Source organism: Lactuca sativa, chromosome 5 (genome assembly GCF_002870075.4).
Source record: "Lactuca sativa cultivar Salinas chromosome 5, Lsat_Salinas_v11, whole genome shotgun sequence".
In the NCBI taxonomy this organism is placed as follows: domain Eukaryota; kingdom Viridiplantae; phylum Streptophyta; class Magnoliopsida; order Asterales; family Asteraceae; genus Lactuca; species Lactuca sativa.
In genome coordinates this window covers 307,170,266-307,189,324 of record NC_056627.2, presented here as the reverse complement: position 1 = coordinate 307,189,324, position 19,059 = coordinate 307,170,266, and the positions used below count along the sequence as shown (strand labels likewise).

General features: G+C 34.8%; 1 protein-coding gene and 1 long non-coding RNA gene across 3 annotated transcripts; both read left to right on the top strand.

The window, feature by feature from the left end:
* The first annotated feature begins 686 nt into the window (after positions 1–686).
* On the top strand, positions 687–1,280 carry LOC122197934 (secreted RxLR effector protein 161-like). Its single transcript, XM_042902133.1, has 3 exons — positions 687–876; positions 940–1,033; positions 1,142–1,280. The coding sequence occupies exons 1-3, from the start codon at positions 687–689 to the stop codon at positions 1,278–1,280; spliced, it is 423 nt and encodes a 140-aa protein (XP_042758067.1).
* Positions 1,281–8,045: 6,765 nt separating this feature from the next.
* On the top strand, positions 8,046–13,709 carry LOC111888526 (uncharacterized). 2 transcript variants are annotated; one of them, XR_008232653.1, is made up of 13 exons: positions 8,046–8,588; positions 9,303–10,652; positions 10,738–10,782; positions 10,886–10,934; positions 11,026–11,135; positions 11,215–11,364; positions 11,470–11,597; positions 11,684–11,760; positions 11,881–11,973; positions 12,597–12,713; positions 12,813–12,847; positions 12,963–13,019; positions 13,258–13,709. It is a non-coding gene; the product is annotated as an uncharacterized LOC111888526 (long non-coding RNA). The 2 variants fall into 2 exon arrangements; XR_008232652.1 differs by having other exon boundaries at positions 11,026–11,364.
* Positions 13,710–19,059: the final 5,350 nt, after the last annotated feature.

The window sequence follows — 19,059 nt, the reverse complement described above, 5'->3', positions numbered from 1 at the left end:
TCCAGTGGCACGTTTGGAAACAATTCGGACATTGTTGGCTTTGGCTGCAAGTAAAGGATGGAAGGTTCATCATTTGGATGTAAAATCAGCCTTCTTAAATGGGATTCTGCAAGAAGAAGTGTATGTCACACAACCAACCGACTTTGTTATCGCAGGAAAGGAGAACATGGTGTACAGGTTGAATAAGGCTATCTATGGCCTACATCAGGCTCCAAGGGCATGGAATGATAGGCTTGATAAAGCATTGAAAGAAATGGGATTCCAGAGATGTCCACAGGAATATGCTGTGTATAAACTCCAAAAGTCAAACAGGTCTTTGATTGTCGGGGTCTATGTGGACGACCAGGTTCAAGTGAAGAACTAGTTGCTGAGTTTAAGAAAAGGATGTTGAAGTCTTTTGATATGAGTGACTTGGGAACCTTATCCTACTACCTGGGGATAGTGGTTCACCAAGACAAGGATGTCCTTACAATTGGTCAAGCAGGTTATGCTAAGAAGATTTTGCAAATAGCAGGCATGGGAGAGTGCAACCCATCTCAATACCCAATGGAACCTCGACTGGGTTTGACAAAAGATGAAGATGGAGTACCAGTCAATGCTACCGAGTATCAACGCCTCATTGGAAGTATTCGCTATCTCATCCACTCAAGACCTGATTTGAGCTACTCAGTTGGAGTAGTAGATACATGGAATCACTAAAGCAGAGCCACCTCAAAGCAGTCAAACACATTTTAAGGTACATAAAAGGGACAACCAACTTTGGCCTAATGTACAAGAAAGGTGGTGATAAAAGGCTTATTGGATTCCGTGATAGTAGCCATGGAATGGAAATTGATGGAAGAAAGGGTATAACAGGAATGATCTTTTATCTGTCAGGTAATCCAATCACATGGTCGTCCTAGAAGCAACACACTGTGGCCCTATCTTCCTGTGAAGCAGAGTTTATGGCAGCAACTGCAACAACATCCCAAGCACTGTGGCTAAGGAGTCTCCTCAAAGAATTGATTGGTTGGAAGGAAGAAAGTGTCAGGATGTATGTAGACAACAAGTCAGCCATAGCCCTTATGCAGAACCCTGTTTTCCATGGGAGGAGTAAGCACATTGACACCAAGTTCCATTTCATATGAGGTTGTATTGAAAGGAAACAAATTGATGTGAAACACATCAGTGTTGAGGAACAAAGAGCATACCCCTTGACAAAAGCTTTGCCTAGACTCAAGTTCTTGGAGATGAGAGATCTGTTGGGAGTTATAAGGCTTGAGGACAAAGCTCGGAATTAAGGGGAAGTATGTGGGAAATGTAATTCTGATTTAGTCCTTGTGTTGACCTTGTCTAATGGAATAAGTGGAGTAGTTGCCACCTATTTAGGAGGTCATGTTTTTCAGTTTTAGGTTAGCATTTTCTTTCTGTTGTTTAGTATTTAAAGCTTTGTAAGTCTTTGTTTTTATTATCCGAAATCAATAAGAAGAAAACTGGGAATCTTTCCCTGCAACTCTGTGGTTTGCTTTATTTGGGTATAAGCTTAAAGTGATCTGAACAGGGGCCTATACCAACAAAACATACATACTTCAAGTTGTCCCATGCAAAAAATATCTCTTGAGAATATTCAACTCTGCTCTCACTGTTCAACTCTTCTTCAAGATAGTGAGCCACAACTTTATAGTGGTTGGGACGGATTGTGTGAACTTCAATGTGATACATCCAGAAGGTGCTTTTTATGAACCTCAAATTCTTATCAACCAAGCTTCGATTTAATTACTTCATACTACAAAAAAAGGAAGAAATTACTCGAATTGGGACTTGACGAATTGATGTTTTTATTAATTGGCGTGGTTATAATTGTTGTGGTTTTCATCATTTTTGATGAATATACAAAATTGTTTTTTTTGGTGCAGTTTTTGTCTTTTCTTGGTGCAGTTATATAACCCCACCATTAAATGGGGTTGTTTTTTGATGCGTTATTTTTTGGTGCACTTTAATACACACACCAATTAATCATTTTAACTGCACCGATTAATGTTTTTTGTACTAGTGTTAGTGTTAAGCATGGAAATCACATGTATATATCACAACCTTCCTGCGACTAGAAACTTAGGTCTTTTATATTTAGATGATAATTTATATTTAAATGATCATGATGCAATTTGAATCAAAGTATGCTAACGTAAATCATGGTGACTCGTGAGCTCTCAGTTTAAAATACAGCGGTAAAGAAGTTTCACCAAGGAGTTGTCACGACTAAATATCCGTTGACGGAAATCTGCTCCAATTTACCCACATAATGAGCCATCGGTAACTATTGACAAATTACCGACATATAATTTTTAGTGACGGATAATGACATAACTTTTTAGGCGGATTAGCAACAAAAACATTTACCGACAGATTATGACGAAATCATTTAGTGAAAAATCATTAACCGGGCGTATGACATTTCTAGACAAAATTTCGATGCTAATCCGTCGGTAAATTGACAATATTATTTTAACATTCAAAATTACATTAATTACCAAAGTTTTATGTACTAAATACATAAAAATATAATAAAACAAATAACAAACCCAATATCTTGATTGTTTCAACCACAAACAATGGATGTATATCCCAATTTTTCCATCTAATATTCCAGCGATATATCAGAGTTTTCTATAAAAATTTAGAATTATAAACTTCAAAAACACTTAACATCCCTAGATATAATTTGGTTTACAATAAATCATACCAAAATTTAAAATCAACAAAGGAATACTAAAATAAAAGTTACTTCTAGTCGAAGTCCTAGTGCTCCTATCTCCTCTCGTACAACGACTACTATACGATACATAAAAAAATCTACAACATCAGACCATAGGTATGGTGAGTTATATCATACTCTATTTCCATTAAATCATCCTCTACATCTACCTTTTCTTTCGCTCCATACTCTACCATTCTTCTATATTCTTCTCATGCTCTTTTACTCTAATCTCTTCTTCTCACCCCATCTATTCTTTTATCATCACTTCTCATACCCCTACTCTATCTTATCACATGTCTTTCCATTTCATCTCATACCTATCTCATACTCTATCTTAATCTCTTCTCACACTTATCTTATACTCTATTCATACTATATTGTAGCCTCATCCCAGCCCATCTCATTCCTTCTTCTCATCTTATTTATTCACCGTTTTTCTACTCTATCTACACCCCTCTCATGTCATTCTCTCTCAGCTAATACTATCTCCTTATTCCATGACAAAATTTCTTCTTTCTCTTCGTCACATCTCTTCTTTATTCTCCTATCCTCTTTCGTTGCCGTTATACTCTTACTTAGACCCAATGGTCTGATCCACACATGATAGCTTCATCTATCATAAAAGGCGTACAACATACATTGACCATACCAATGTATAATTATCCAAACTTAGTCCCTCCCCTAGACCCCTTGCGGATCTTTTGGCACTTTTCTCTTCTTTAAGCCCTCGTGGATGACAATGATCCCTAAAAATTTTTATACATTCAATCCCTTACGAATTATATCAAGTTTCTCTAAGGAAACCCCTTACCTTATTCCACTAATGGAAACCTTTCTCAGTCTTCTCTAACCACACATAATCTTATTCCATGTGAATAGTCCATCTATATTCCCGAAGGAATTATCATCTCATTCCTGAAGGAAAGATAATCTCATTCCCGTATAAATCATAATCTCATTCCTGTAGGAATCATAATCTCATTTCCAAAGGAATCATCTTTCTATTCTTTTCATAATCTTTCATGTGAATCTTATGGTCTCCCTATAGTCTTACATATCACATGTCTCATAACATACTATCTCATCATCAAATTAAGAGGTTTTCTACTACCAATCTAGTAGTTAAGTTATTAAGTAACTAATGTAAATTTGCCTCTTCTAACATGTAGGTATTCAATACAATACCCCTTAGTATCTAAACACTACAAGAAAAAGACCCTTTTACGAAGCACAAACCACGACACTCATTGATTTATGTTACGCAAAAGAGAGTGACATTAAAAAGTGTCATCTCTTCAAAAAATTTAAGGATTTACGTCACGCATTATTGTGTGCCCTTAAATTAGTGTCTCAAGAAAAGAAATTAAAAACACGCAAGGAGCTTTATTTTAATGGCGCGTCCTCTATACTTTTCGCTTTATAATTTTAATGAAAACGTGCGTTTAGTAGAGGGGAAAACGAAATCCCCAAAATTTTTGAAAGCCCATCTTTTACCTTCTTTCTATCTTTCATATTCTCCCCTCTCCCTCCTTCTCTCTTCTCTTCGATTCGCTTCTCCGCCACTCCTGACCTCCTTATCGGTCTCATCAAACATCGTGTACCCTCCTTAATACCTTGCGGGAGCAAGGTAATCTAAAATTAGAAAACCCAGTCCTCAAAAAATTTAAGAAACTAGGGTTTTTTCATCCCTCAAAGAACAACCGATATCCTCCATAGATCGATCTCTATCGCTTCATTTCTCACAAGAAATCGAACACTTTACATTCATAGGGCCATAATTGCAATGATCCTCACTCACATTTCTAGAGAATACCTTCGCATATATAACATGATCATCTTCACGAAAATGGCTGCCACCATTGCTCCAGTCGGCTCAAGCTACGATCAACAATCGGAGCTTAAAGCTTTTGACCAAACAAAAACCAGCGTCAAAGGCCCCGTCGATGCCGGAATCCAGAAAATCCCTCCCATCTTCTTCCACCCATAGGACACCACTCCCAAAATATCCACCGTTGCTGTCAAGATTCCGGTCATAGACCTTCAATCGACCCATAGAGCATCGATGGTGGAGATGATTCGTGAAGCCTCCGCAAACCTAGGTATTTTTCAGGTGGTGAATCATGGGATTCCTGTGAGTGTTATGGATGAGGCGGTTCGAGGAGTTCGTAGATTTCACGAACAAGATGACGAGGTGAAGAAAGGGTTTTACATGAGGGATCTTTCGAGTACATTAGTTTATAACAGCAACTACGATCTGTATAGTTCCCTCGCCTTGAACTGGAGAGACGCCTTCTTTTCATTTATGGCTCTGTCACCTCCATCGCCTGAGGAATTACCGGAGGTTTGCAGAGACATTCAAATCGAGTACTCAAATCAAGTCTTGAAATTCGGAGGCGTACTTTTTAGATTATTCTCAGATACATTGGGGTTGAACGTGAATCACCGGAGGTTTGCAGAGACATTTAAATCGACTAGGGTTTCTTTTCTTACATCTGGTTCGAGATCAATTTCTCCATTTCCCTCTCTCTCTCTCTCTCTATCTCTCTCTCCCCCCTCTCTCTCTCTTTCTCTCTCTCAAAACATCAAAAAATTTCTCAATTTCTCCTAGGTTTCTATCTTTCATCTTGTTTTCATCTGTGACTCCTTGATCGCCTCCTTCTCTCCTCAGCGTTTCATCTGCCTCCATCTGGGAAATTTTTACTTTTCTTGTTCCCTTCAATTTCAGTTTTAGCTTAAGTGATGTAGAATTCGTTAACTTATGTTGTTTCATGCAACTTGATATGCTACAAGAAGAGAATGAAATTTTATTGTGGGTTCTTTTTATTCATTAATTAAGCTGGATAACTTTATTGATTATTACTATAGCATTTGATATAGTCTGTATTTGAACTTCATGATGGATGGGGGTGGTGGTGATTGTTGGGAAATATGTCACACCAAATCATTTGGACATAAATGGAAATGGAATTGATCCTGATTATAAACAAGCAAATATCACCATTCCTGAAAATCGACTTTGGTTTTGCTAAAGCCATGGGATTGGTATGTATGGAATTACCGAATTACCCCTGTGAAGTAAACTAAGTCCATGTCAATTTCTTTTCAAGTTGCAGCATCCCACTTGGATACTGTGTTAGACAAACTTAAAGACATTCTTGACAACACTGGAAAAAGTGTTCTCCAGAGGTATATATTTATATTATATAATTTTTATTTATTGTTTATGCTTATTTTATTTTTAGTCTTCTTGACAACAAAAGACTGTTTGAAATGCAGATTTCTATCCTTCTTCTCAGATAAAACTAATATTAAAGATTCTGATGACATTCATGCTGCATTAGCTCTTATGTATGGATATGTTGCAAGATATGCTCCTTCAACTGTAATTGAAGCTAGAAAATGGAAGAAGTCGTGCAAACCAACTGTTACATATCTTGAAACAAATCGATCACATTGTTTCTACACAAGTAACAAAGATCCATATTTCCAAAATAGTTTGTGTTTTATGTTTGTTGTTATTTGGATTAGGAAGATTTATTTTTCTACTTTGACTCATGTTAATAAAATAACAATTAAATGTGATTTATTTTGAATATTAGTACAATTATTTCATGAAATGGATTGTTTTGTTATATAAGTATTTTATTTTGCATTATGAGACTTTTAAATGTGTTATTTAATTTGAAATTTAGTAAATCTATCAAAAATATATATATTTTTAAGACCTTTACAATTATGACACGCAAAAATGTGTGTCATCTTTCTTTATGACACGGGCTTTAATGATACGCATTGCTAGTCATAAAAACCGTAAGGTTACGACACGCAAATGCGTGTCGTGTTCTTTCTGACACGGCCTTTCTGGACACGCATTGCGTGTCGTAAGCGCGCGTCGTAAATAGACGATGCACAAAAGCGTGTCGTCTTCCTTTATGACAGGGCCTTCCTTGACACACATTTGCGCGTCGTCTGAGCGTTTTACGACACACATTGCGCGTTGTAAAAGGTTGTTTTTCTAGTAGTGAAACATGCATGCGTACTCATTCAAAAGATTATAATACATATAATCACAGTATATCTTCATTTAATATCTTACGAGTGTTTAACACACTACTAGAAAAATAGCCTTTTACGACGCGCAAACCACGACGCTCATTGATTTATGTTACACAAAAGAGAGTGACATTAAAAAAGTGTCATCTCTTCAAAAAATTTAAGGATTTACGTCACGCATTATTGCGTGCTCTTAAATTAGTGTCTAAACAAAAAAAAAAGAAAAAACACGGAGGGCACCTGTAATATAATGCGTGTTGTCTATGGACGTCGCTTTATAAATTTTAATGGAACGTGCGTTCCATCCCTTAATAACCAGGGACAAAAATGAAATCTAAAAAATTAAAAACCCCGCCTTCCTTTTTTCTCCTTTCCCTCTTGCCCTAATTATCGACGCTCAAATGAAAACGAACAACTAGACGCAAAGTTGAAATTGGTCGGAGAATACAGTCTACGATGCAAGCGAGAGCTCTAGAGTATGCAATATGCACTCAGCAAAATCCGTAATGTTGCGAGAATGCTTCTAACTCTTGAGGAGAAAGATCCACGAAGAATATTCAAAGGCGAAGCTCTCATGAGGAGGATAAACAGGTACAGTTTGCTGGATGAACGTTCTTGCCCTCACTGTTGAAAACTTTATTGAACGTCGTCTTCAAACCCTCATCTTCATTGAACAGACTATTTATCTTATCAAAAAATCATAGGGACCATTATCTAGGGCTTTTTTCAAGGAGTGCTCTCTGCAACACTCTCTACCTCGGCTCTCCTCACCTGCAAGCAACCTGAACTCACCTCTTTCAACCGGAGACCTCAGGCTCACCTCGCCTCACCGGAGACAGGAACGACTGCACAAGTTTCCAAGCCCTAGAGTTGATTAAGGTATGTTTATCATAATCTCGACACACCTCAACAACACCACTACAACTCATTCTCAGCCGTCGACTTACTTTGCTGACCGATGTTCTTGGTATCGCCAACTTCCTGCCTTCCGAGGCTCACCTCACCTCACCGAAGACTGCGATGAATGCTCAGGTTTACAATCCCTAGGTCCGAATAAGGTATGTTTTCGTTTCGAATTTTGTGAGTTATCAGAGATGATGGATCAATTTTTTTCGTTTCGAATTCCGTTCATTTGTCATCAGATCTACTTCTTTATAGCGAAACAAGTACTGCATCAATTTTCTCTAATGTAAGCGATTCAAGATCTTCCCCCGGGCCACCATTCTGAGGGTTACAACGCATCATTATTTATAAAAAAACATCTTGATTTGAATTCAACTGGTTTGAAGAGACACATTTTCTCTCTTGTCAAAAAATGGAACTACCTTTGCCTTGATATCAAGTCTGGTGCTTTCCACTTCATTAAAGTACCATGTATTGCATCTGAGTATAAATATTCTAGCTTTCGTTTCCCACAACTTCTTGTTTCCAACTATGTTGTGACAATATGTATTCAACTCTTTGTATTGGTGCAAACTGGAATATAATCGTGGGCAAAGAAAACTAAAATTTTCCATTATCATGAATCCCCTTTTACTTTCCTTTCTAATCCATCCTCATCCCCATGGTAAAATCGATTCCATGTTTCTTATAATTTAGATTGTTCAGGTTCTTTATTAGGCTGGCGAATCAGGTTCAATTTTGGGGTTAATCGGTATCTAAAAGCTCTTTTCCTAATGTGAAATTGGGTTCATGGTTTTTCCATTCGTTTGTGTGTTATTTGTTGTAGACGGAAGTCCCAGCAGTTGAGTTGTCGATTACCTCTTCCAAGCTGCCAACAACCTCCTCCTAATGAAAAGTAATTTCTTTGTACCCTTTTTTTTCATAGTATTGAGGACATCAATAATTTTGGGGAAATTCCATTTTAATTTTAGAAAATGGTCATCAGCCTCTAAGGAAATTTAAGTTCGATTTTATATGTTCTAATGTTATCTCCATTTTTATATTAATGCTAGCTAATTTTATATTAATGCTAGCTAATTTTGGGTTAATTCCATTTTAAACAGTAATGCTAGCTAACATTAACATATTATTACATATTGTTGAGGTTTTTTAATTACATGCGTTGAGTTCTTTTTTAATTTGGAAAGAAAGAAATATGTATCCATCCTCCATCTATTGCTGTTATTTTCAGCAAGAATGAGACGCCCATAAAGAAGTGCCAAAAATTAAGATATTATCTTTTATTGAAGAAATTTGGATTGATTTTTGGTCTGGTAATTCCTCTTTGAGGTATGTGCTTTAATTTGTTGGTAAAATTAGTACAACAATGCATACCCTGATTCAACCGCTCCAAGGAGAAATTCAAAATGACCTAAATGTATATTCCTCTTTTATCCTTGATAATTTTACTCTTTTTTCACCTTAAGATATTTCAAATGATGTAGAATATTGAACCAATTAGGGGTTGTTATTTGTTTTATGCCCTGTGTGTGTCAATTGGGTTTAAGATATCTATTTGTATGCCTAATTTTGTGCAAATACTAATTCCTTTCTTATGTATCCCTTTCAGATTCTATGTTTACCCACCCACTTGATGTTAGATTGAAAAGAAAGTTTCAGCTGCACACCAACTGCTTGATGAAATGCTTGAACCATATTTCTGAAGTTTCATTTTGGCTGCTTTACTGTTTAACAACAGGTTGTTGTTTGATTTCAAGGGTTGTCCATCAAATCATGCAAGTCGCTTAAATTCAAGATTGAAAGCTCTTAAACACAACTTTGGTAGCTATCATCTCCTGTGATCCAGATATAATGAAGGATTAGGCTAACATCTCAGGTCATAAATGTACTCTCAGCAATAAACCCAATTTAAATGAAGAATCCTATGTTTCTAATCAAACGGAAATTGGATTCAAGAACCTGAATGAATAGAACTCAAGTAACAGAAAAGATGCATCTTCAAAAGGCAAAGCTAATGCATTTTCACTACTTGGAAAATGTTTTAATTAGGTAAATTAGTTTTCATTATTTTCAAGTACATTTCTTTCTGGGTCTTTTTTTCATTAACATCTTCTTTATTTTCAGTTTTTTTATTTGAATTATCTTGAGATTCTACCACTTATAAAAGTTTTTTCTTAAACTTCTTAAACATTACTGACATTGCCTATATTTTCACTACTTGTATGTTGTTGTAAAATGCAAGTCGTTAAGGGTGTAAAGCTTTTGAGTGCACATAGTATTTTGAATAATCATGAGTGTCATTACCTTGAAGTTAATGAAAACAATTCACCTTTTGAAAGAACCTTCTTCTATTTGTCAAGTGTCGGGTCATGGCAGGAATTCGGGAGACAGAAAGAGCATCAACAAACAAAAGAACAAACACCTACCATTGTTTCATTCTGAGAGGTGGAAGTGCATCAATAAAAGACATGGTATCTAGTAAACAACCCTACTAATGAATAATTATTATCATTATAATTACTCAGTTTTAAATGTATTTAGATTTATTTTTCAAGAAAAAAGTTATCCAATTGTAGCAAATGGCATCCAAATACCACTCTACTAGAGATATAATTGGGTAACTTTTTCAAAGTAGAAACAATCAAATGACTTTCTAGAAAAAGATGGAAAGCAATAAACATAATCGAAAGTATGATATAAGAAATAAATAAAAGTAGGTTGTAATTATATTTACCATCATGGATTCATTGGTAGAAACGGTAGTGGGAAGTCTAAGATGATGAACTAAAATTTTTAAATATAAAACAGTTGCAAAATTAATCTTGTTTTTGTAGTTGAATATGGAGGATTAGGTTTAGGTTATTTGTATCACTGCATAGCTTTGGAGGAGATTAGTTGTGCTTCATGATCAGTTAGAAGAACCTTTGGTGCCCATTCTAATCTTTGTATTGATCAATTGGTAACACCAAAAACTCTATACTTGTAAAATCATGAAAACCCTTCACACATGTTTAACTAACATAACAAGTTTGTTAATCTCGCAGGTGAGAAACGGAAGTGCTGCACAAAAGGAGAAATATTTACCCAAGGTTTTATTTAAAAAAAAAAACTAACTGTTCAGTGAATTTCATCTTGTTTTATGTATGTTCTTTCATGAATCCATTTCAATTTCTTTTTCTTTCTTTCTTGTAGTTAATTAGTGGGGATCATGTTGGAGCTCTTGCAATGAGTGAACCTAATGGTACTTTTTATAATTTTACCGTTTTATATTATCTTTAAGTCTCTACTTATCAATTAATTATATATATTTTTTTCTTTTTTAATATCAACAGTTGGTTCAGATGTTGTTGGAATGAAATGTAATGCTGAACGTGTTGACGGTGGTTATGTTTTAAATGGGAATAAAATGTGGTTCACCAATGGCCCAACTGCTCAAACTTTAGTAATATGATCTTAACTTTTAAAATAAAATATCTTGAAATTTGAATATATTTTAAAGATATTGACTTTGTCAAAATTAGGTGGTTTGTGCTAAAACAGATGTAGCTGCTCGTTCAAAATAAGTCCAGGCAAAGCTCGAGAAAGAAAGCCTGCGAGAGTTGTCTTAATTTCAGCAGACCGGACGTCTGCCAATACAATTATCCGTGGATACTCCTTCCCATTAACCTTAGGTAATGTAGTTAAGTGAAAGACCTGTTGTCATCATTTTTCTGTTTTTATAAACTCATCCATTTTTTAGTGAACTCATATGAAAAGCACTTTAATTATCTGTCTAGTTGGGTGGGAGGCATCCGTGTGTAGAAGGACATTTATGCTAACATTGAGTTGTCTCAAACAATACTATGCCATTTGTTTTTTTCTAATTTATGGAATTATTATTTTTGGAGGTCTCCTTGCACCTACAGTAAGTTTCTTTTCCATATATAATACAAAAAATCAACACATGTACTATGTAGTTTTTCTCTAAAACTATATGAATTATGATCTTAGTTGGAGCTGAAATTGGGAATAGGAGGGACATCATATGCAGTTTTCATTTCTAGCATGCATCTTCCTATGCAGTTGAGGTATACGATATACATATTCCAATATAATAAAATTATGCAATTCAGTAAAATTAAATCCGACTGTTTATCATTTTGATTCATAAATTCAGTGATATTGATCAGCACTTGGTGTGATTTCAGCTTTGATGGTGGTTGAAATAAACAATGTAAAACAATAGGAGCATAAAAGATGTTCTCTTGGTTGTTGGTGACTGCATGTTAGTTGGCTTACAGGTAATTTCTTTAGCAGTGATATACTGATATCCCTCGCAAGTCTCAAGACTAGAGAGCTTACATATGTTTCATATACTGTAGTTTTCTTTAAGAGAAACTTGTGGCATCTTTTGTAAACTTTGGATTTATATCTTATTTAGATTATTCCCAAATTCCTAACAGTGGAACATAGATTCCTGAGGGAACTTCACCATAGCAAAAAAAATTATGATAGAATCTGCCAATCTACTTTCCTTTCATAGTCCCAAGACTATATGAGTCGGATTTGTCATTTTTTGTATGCTATGTAGGCATTTTGTTCATGCATGATAGTTTTCTAAGAGAAACTTTTGTCATCTTTTGGGAGCTCTCAATTTATATCTTATTAGAGTAGAACATATATCCAATTATGGTGAGAAGGATGTTGATGGTATAATATAATCTTTTTCTCCTCATTATCTTGGAAGACAAGATAAAGAACGTGTTTTGTATATCTATTTATAGTACATATCTTTCACATAACATAAACAACTCTTTAAATTCCATGCATCATTGACTGGATAATATTTAGGTATAGTTAGTTGTGTAGTGTTTCCATGTTACATAATTGATCAATACCTCACTAAGTTGATCATCTTTTACAGCCGATTTTTGTGTACGTGTCCAAGGTTGATGGGAAGTTCAATTTTAGCCCCATCAGTGTTAAATTTCTAACAGAAGTTGCAAAAGTTATCTTTACACTTGTCATGCTTCTAATACAAGTATGTTCTTCATTTCTTAATTTTATTATATTTATCTTCTACTTTTGTTTTGGAGAACTTTTTTGTGACCTAAGCTTATCTTTCATCTATTTACACCAGAATATATGATGCTAACTTGTTGGCTTGGTTATTAGGTATTCTGCTCTCATTATTTTCATGTTATCTTAATTGCTTTTTAAGTTCTGAACTTATTGTAGTACTTTCTTCCCTTATTCCTTACAAGTTGCTAAATTCTTTGTTAATTTTCAGGATAGAAATCAGAAGATTGGAGAGAAGCCACTTCTTTCTGTCTCCAGCTTTGTACAGGTAAAGTTGCCAAATTTTCGTTTTTGAGTCAACATATTATGAAATGGTTAGGCTTCTTCCAACAACAAAGTAATCATTGTATTCTTAATGATTCCAATTCTACTTTATGCGAGCTATAGAATGCTTAAAAGTTAAAAATTTATACCATATCTTCTAACCTATAGAATAAGTTTAGTTTTTATAAAAGCAACAACAAAGCTCATGCTCATGTCTTTATGTCTGCCATGGTTTTCTGCAGGCAACTCGCAACAATGTGCTTCTTGTTGTTCCAGCTTGCAACAAAGCATTCCTCTATGCTTTTAATTACACTCTAAATTCCTTTGCGTTTTTTGTTCATAGATTACAAACACCAATTTCTTTCAAACAACAGAAGATCTAGAGTTTAATTGGGTGATTGAAGGTGATGGATGTAAACTTGATTCTGGAACTCTCAGTCTACCAACATTAGAGTTTAATTGGGTGATTGAAGGTGATTTTGGTTCTTGAAACGAGACTCAGGATATCATATTTTGGCATGGCTAGAAGCTTTGGAGGAAACGAGACTCAAGCAAAAGTAAACACAGAGAGTTGTTGGCATATAGTAAGCTAGATGATGCAATTGTATATAAAGGAGTTCATTTTTTTATAACATTTACTCACTTTTGGAATAATTATTTATATTTGACATATTAGTGAAATGAATTATCTTTGTTATTTATGGTATTTTATTTTGTATTATGAGATTTTTAATGTATTATTTAATTTGAAAATTAGTAAATCTATAAATAATATTTTTTTTAAACATCTAAAATTATGATATGCAAAAATGTGTGTCATCTTCATTTATGACATGGCCTTTCTTGACAGGGGCTTTCTTGATACGCATTGCGTGTCATTAAGACGCGCGTCGTAAGGTTACGACACACGAATGCGTGTCGTCTTCCTTTATGACAGGGACTTCCTTGATACGCATTGCGTGTCGTAAACGCGCGTCGTAAATGAGCGTTGTAAATGCGTGTCGTCTATAGACGACGCGCAAAAGCGCGTCGTCTCTCTTTATGACAGGGCCTTCCTTGACGCGCATTTGCGCGTCGTCTGAGCCTTTTACGACGCACAATGAACGTCGTCAAAGGCTGTTTTTCTAGTAGTGACATAACCCTATTTACATCTAATTATACACATGTAATCATCCATAAGGTTATAATTCATATAACTATGCGTTGTCTTCTTCTAATGTCTTACAGGTATTCAACATAATACCATTAACATCTAATCATGCATATATAATCATTTACAAGAGTACAATTCATGTAATCATATTCTTTATTTATCCATTATCTTATGGGTATTTAACACACTACAATTAACATATAAACATGCATACATAATATTATTAACATGTAAACATTCATACATAACCTAGTGAGAGAGATTTATAACTCACATTGTTAGATAGTAGAAACTAACTACCATTGTCTTCCAATATTCAATTGATGCACTTGATCCATCTTCTTTGCTCAGGGCCTATTCATACACCATATCAAGCTCCTTAGCACTTGTCTTAGCCTATTAAGAGTATAATCACTCTCTATATCTAAATGATCACTTAATTGATCATAATTCTAACATCTCATTTTCTACCTCTAAATCTATTTTACCAAATGAATTATGTGTTGGATTAATGTCTAAGCACGTAACCATATTTGGTAAGTACTTGACCCAATTGTGCATGATCCTTTTGGGTTGCCTTCACCAAAGCAACTTGAATGGAGAAATAATAGAGAAAGAGGCTATTATGGTTTATTAATATATTATAAGAATAATATGTTTAAACGAGAAATCATATTGGTTTAATTAACATTGGTCAAGAATTAATTAAGAGTTAATTTTGTGATCAAAAGAAGTTAATTGAACTAAGGGGACTGAACTGTAATTATGTGATAGTTACAAAATTGCGCAAGGAAGCTCTATGGGATAGGGTGGACGAATTCAAGGGATAATGGCATTAGAATTCTTCCATGATAAGGGTTCTAGATTTATCCTTTAGGTTGCTTGGTGGCCAAGCAATCAGATAAGGATAAGGACTGAAACCCTAATTCCTACACCTATATAAAGGACCCTTGGCATTAGAAATTCGGCCACTTGATCCCTAGAGTTCCTAGAGCCGAATTTCTCCTCTCTCTCTCTCTCTCTCTCTCTCTCTCTCTCTTGCTTCTTCATTTTCTCATGGTGTTTGTGAGCCATTAGAGGTACTACACTTGTGGTAACCATATTTGGTAAGTACTTGACCCGATTGTGCATGGTCCTTTTGGGTTGCCTTCACCAAAGCAACTTGACTAGAGAAATAATAGAGAAAGAGGCTATTATGGTTCATTAATATATTATAAGAACAAGTTGTTGTTACAACATAATAACAAGAGGTATGTATTCCATTCTTCTTTATGATTCTCGAAATTACTAGGAGCATGCTAGGTTTCCTTTGTGCTCATAATGTTGTATAACTAATCGTGAAAACATAGATCCAAATATAGGGTTGCATGCGCACATAGGATTGTTTGTATAAAACCTATCAATGGTATCAGAGCATATGGTTTTGTTTTTAATTAGTTTTACACAAAAGTATGAATTTGACATATTAGTGTTCATAGCCAATAAACCCTTAAGGCATGATTTTCGAAATTAGGGTTCATAAACCCTTGATTTCGAAATTTGATAGGGTTTCCCAAACACTTTTCTTAGCCTCCAAGATTTCGAAATTTTAGGGTTTCCTAACCCTAGGGATTTTCGAAATCATGATAAGGATTGAAATCCTTGCCTTCCCCCCTAAGATAATATTTCCAAATTTTAGGATTAGGATAATGCCATCTTTTGTAATTATCCATTTAATTGTTTAAGTAGATAATTAAAGATCCTTGAATTATCCCATCCCAAATTTTTGAATTTTAGGGATAAAGGGATTAGGTTAAATTAATTGTTTACTTTAAATGAATAATCCTACATGATTTAATAATTTAAATTAATTGTTTAATTTTGGATAATTATTAAATCAAAGTTTTTAATATTTAAGATTTTAAAATTAAAAGGTTTTAATTTTCGAAAAATTTTAAATTTGACCAAAAACCCTAGTATTTTGAAAAGTTCAAATCACACCCTTATGGTTTTATTAAATTAATTTAGTGTGTAACTAAAAGAGAGTTAATAAATCCATAATGATATGGTTTATTTTTAATTAAATTAAAAGGTATAATTTATTAAATTAGACCACCTAGTATTTTAAAAGTGTAAAATACACCCTTATACTATATATAAAATTAAAAGGCTAATATTATATATGTATGAGTAAAGAGTCAGTGTTACCATTAGTAGGCATCATTCACGAAGCTGGTCTATAATGGTGTTTAAGGAAGCGGCCTGTAAAATGACCGTCATTGGGTATCCACTCTTACCCACCGCACCTTTGACTAGTGCAGGGTCCTTAGCTGAACGAGTAGGATATGACACAACCTTCCATTATAAGTATAATGAATTATAAATTAACAAAATGTTTTATAAAATTCCCAAATCTTAGTTACTTTAGGTAAAAGTGAATTTGATGCAATTCCATGAAATTACACTTTGTACTCTTGCTAAGACGTTAGTGAAGCGTGTGTGGTTAACCGACACACGAAATGGGTTCTAAGCAAAGGTAGCGAAGGGTGACTCGATGTTTTTCATAGTTCGGTGGAGCATGTGTGGTTAACTGACACATCGAATAGGTGACTGTAACATTGGGGCACCATGTAAGTTTGCTTGGTTATTCTCACCCTGTTTTGTGATCCTCAGCATCCCAATCACAAATCGAGGGGCATATTGAGATTTAAACATGCCATTGAAAAGTTCAATGAATCTCAAAGGATCTAGGAATTTTCAATACATTTAAAACTCAATCCTTTTTTGTTTTTCATGGTGGAAAATTAGTGAATCGTCATTCACTTACCTTTAAATGTTCTACAATTTGGATTACGACATCCCTTTTCCAATTTATAGAATATTGTGTTGGATCCTAGCCTTAATATCTCCTTTGAGTGTTTTATTAAGGAATCAATCAATCAATAATCTAACTTGAATTTTCTCCCATTTTGTAGATGTTAAAGTATGACAACTATGGTCTTCCTAAATCCCTTGAAACAAGCTTTCCACATGAAGATGATATTCCACGATTCGATCAAGGAACAAGAGATCATACTTCACTTCCTCCACCTCCTCCTATTGTTCTCCCTAACCCAGAAGTTCAAAGGCTTGAAATGTTCAAGCTCACTCAAGCCCTTTTGGCAAGTAAACATGAAGAAGGAAAGTCAGTGTGTGCACACGTCTTACATATGAAGTCACACATTCATAGGTTAAGAATGTTGGGAGTCATTGTCTGTGAGAAGCTAGTTGTTGACTGGGTTCTTCAATCGCTTTCTGACTCATATAGTGAGTTCGTAAGAGAGTACTATATGATAGAACACGACGTGACCCACATTTATCTCACCTATTTGCTTGTTGTTGCTGAATCAGCAATGATTTGGGCCACTGGAGAAGCAAAGTTGATTGGTGGATCTGCCTTCCAAACCTCTATTGACATAGGCAATAGCAACGAAAGGCATGCCATGGTCGAAAAGCTTGATCATAAGAGATAGGCAAAGTTTGAGGTAGTTCCGTGTGTTGTTCCAAAAGAGTCAATTTGCTTTTATTGCCAAGAGAATGGGCATTGGAGACAAAGCTGCCCTGTCTACCTAAGAGATCTAAGAGATGGGAGAGTCAAGATGTATGACTCTACTTCAGGTAAAATCCATTAACTAACTCTATAAGTTCCTATTTTTTTGATTTTTGATACATTATGTGATAAGATTACATTTTTGTTGTTTTGTAGAATCGAAGAAAAGAAAGGAAGCTTAAAGGAAGAAGTAAGTAGAGTCTGGTCGCGAAGAAATGGATTTCGATTGCATGATTCGATGATTGGATTTTTGGAGTTGCTACTTTTAGAGTAGCAACTCCAAAAATCCAAAAATCCAATCATCGAATCATGCAATCGAAATCCAATCATCGAATCATGCAATCGAAAGTAACTCTTGAATCTTTGTTTTTTCACACACTAACTCTTGAATCTTTGTTTTTTCAAGAAATGTTTCTTTATAAGAGAATCTAATATGTCAAGAGGTTAGTGGGAGTCTAAAGATCTTGAAAAGTTTCAAAAACTAATCAAGAGTAAACCTGCTATTAAACACTAGCACACGACTTGAGGATTGTAGCCTATCGTGTTGACGTATTCTTGTTTATGTGCCAGCCCAGTTGATTTGATTATGCATATGAGTTCTACAAGTTCTCAATAGACTACATGGGACAAGCACCTTGTTCAATGAAAGTACATTGACTGACATAGGTGAGCTGCTAAATAACTTGGAAGCAATGATGGGACCCTTGATGGCAAGAAATTAAGTATGAACTAGTTCTGTCCATAAGAGTTTGGATTTGTCACAAAAATTATCTTATGATTATGCTTATGACAAATTCGCATGCATAGGAACACATGCACCATAAAATCTGAGTGTCATAAGGTTTCTCTCCTTCATGAAAATGATTGTGAGGAAACTGTTTCACTAAGAGAGATTTTAAGGAGATAGAGATTATGTAAATTGCAATCTCAAATTTAATTATGATTACGACATCCCTTTTCATAGTTCGAATTGTGAGATTTGGCGATTAGTCTGACCATTTGGGATATAGTAATATAAGTTTTGAATTAGTTTAGACACATGTGTGAACCATCGATCTAAGGAAAGGTGTATGAGTTTAAGAAGCTTAGATAAAGGCTTATAGAAGCATATCTTATTCGAAATATGAACTTTGGAAGTTAATAAGTATTGTCTTCTTGAAGTCCAATTATTTTCTGATACGTGTCAAAGCTAGTGGGAGCATAAATGTTATGTTGGAATGGATATAATCATCATGTTAGCGGGAGCATGATTATTAATTTTAAGTGTTGCAAGTTGGCAATATTAATTATAGAAAAACAAAAGTTTCACTTTGCAAAGTTGTA

Excerpts from the sequence above, each read along its gene's own strand:
- LOC122197934 (XM_042902133.1), top strand. The coding sequence starts at position 687 with ATGGAATCACTAAAGCAGAGCCACCTCAAAGCAGTCAAACACATTTTA. Across the intron at positions 877-939 it reads AATGATCTTTTATCTGTCAG|AGTTTATGGCAGCAACTGCA; the intron begins GTAATCCAATCA and ends CCTGTGAAGCAG. Across the intron at positions 1,034-1,141 it reads AAGGAAGAAAGTGTCAGGAT|GAAACAAATTGATGTGAAAC; the intron begins GTATGTAGACAA and ends TTGTATTGAAAG.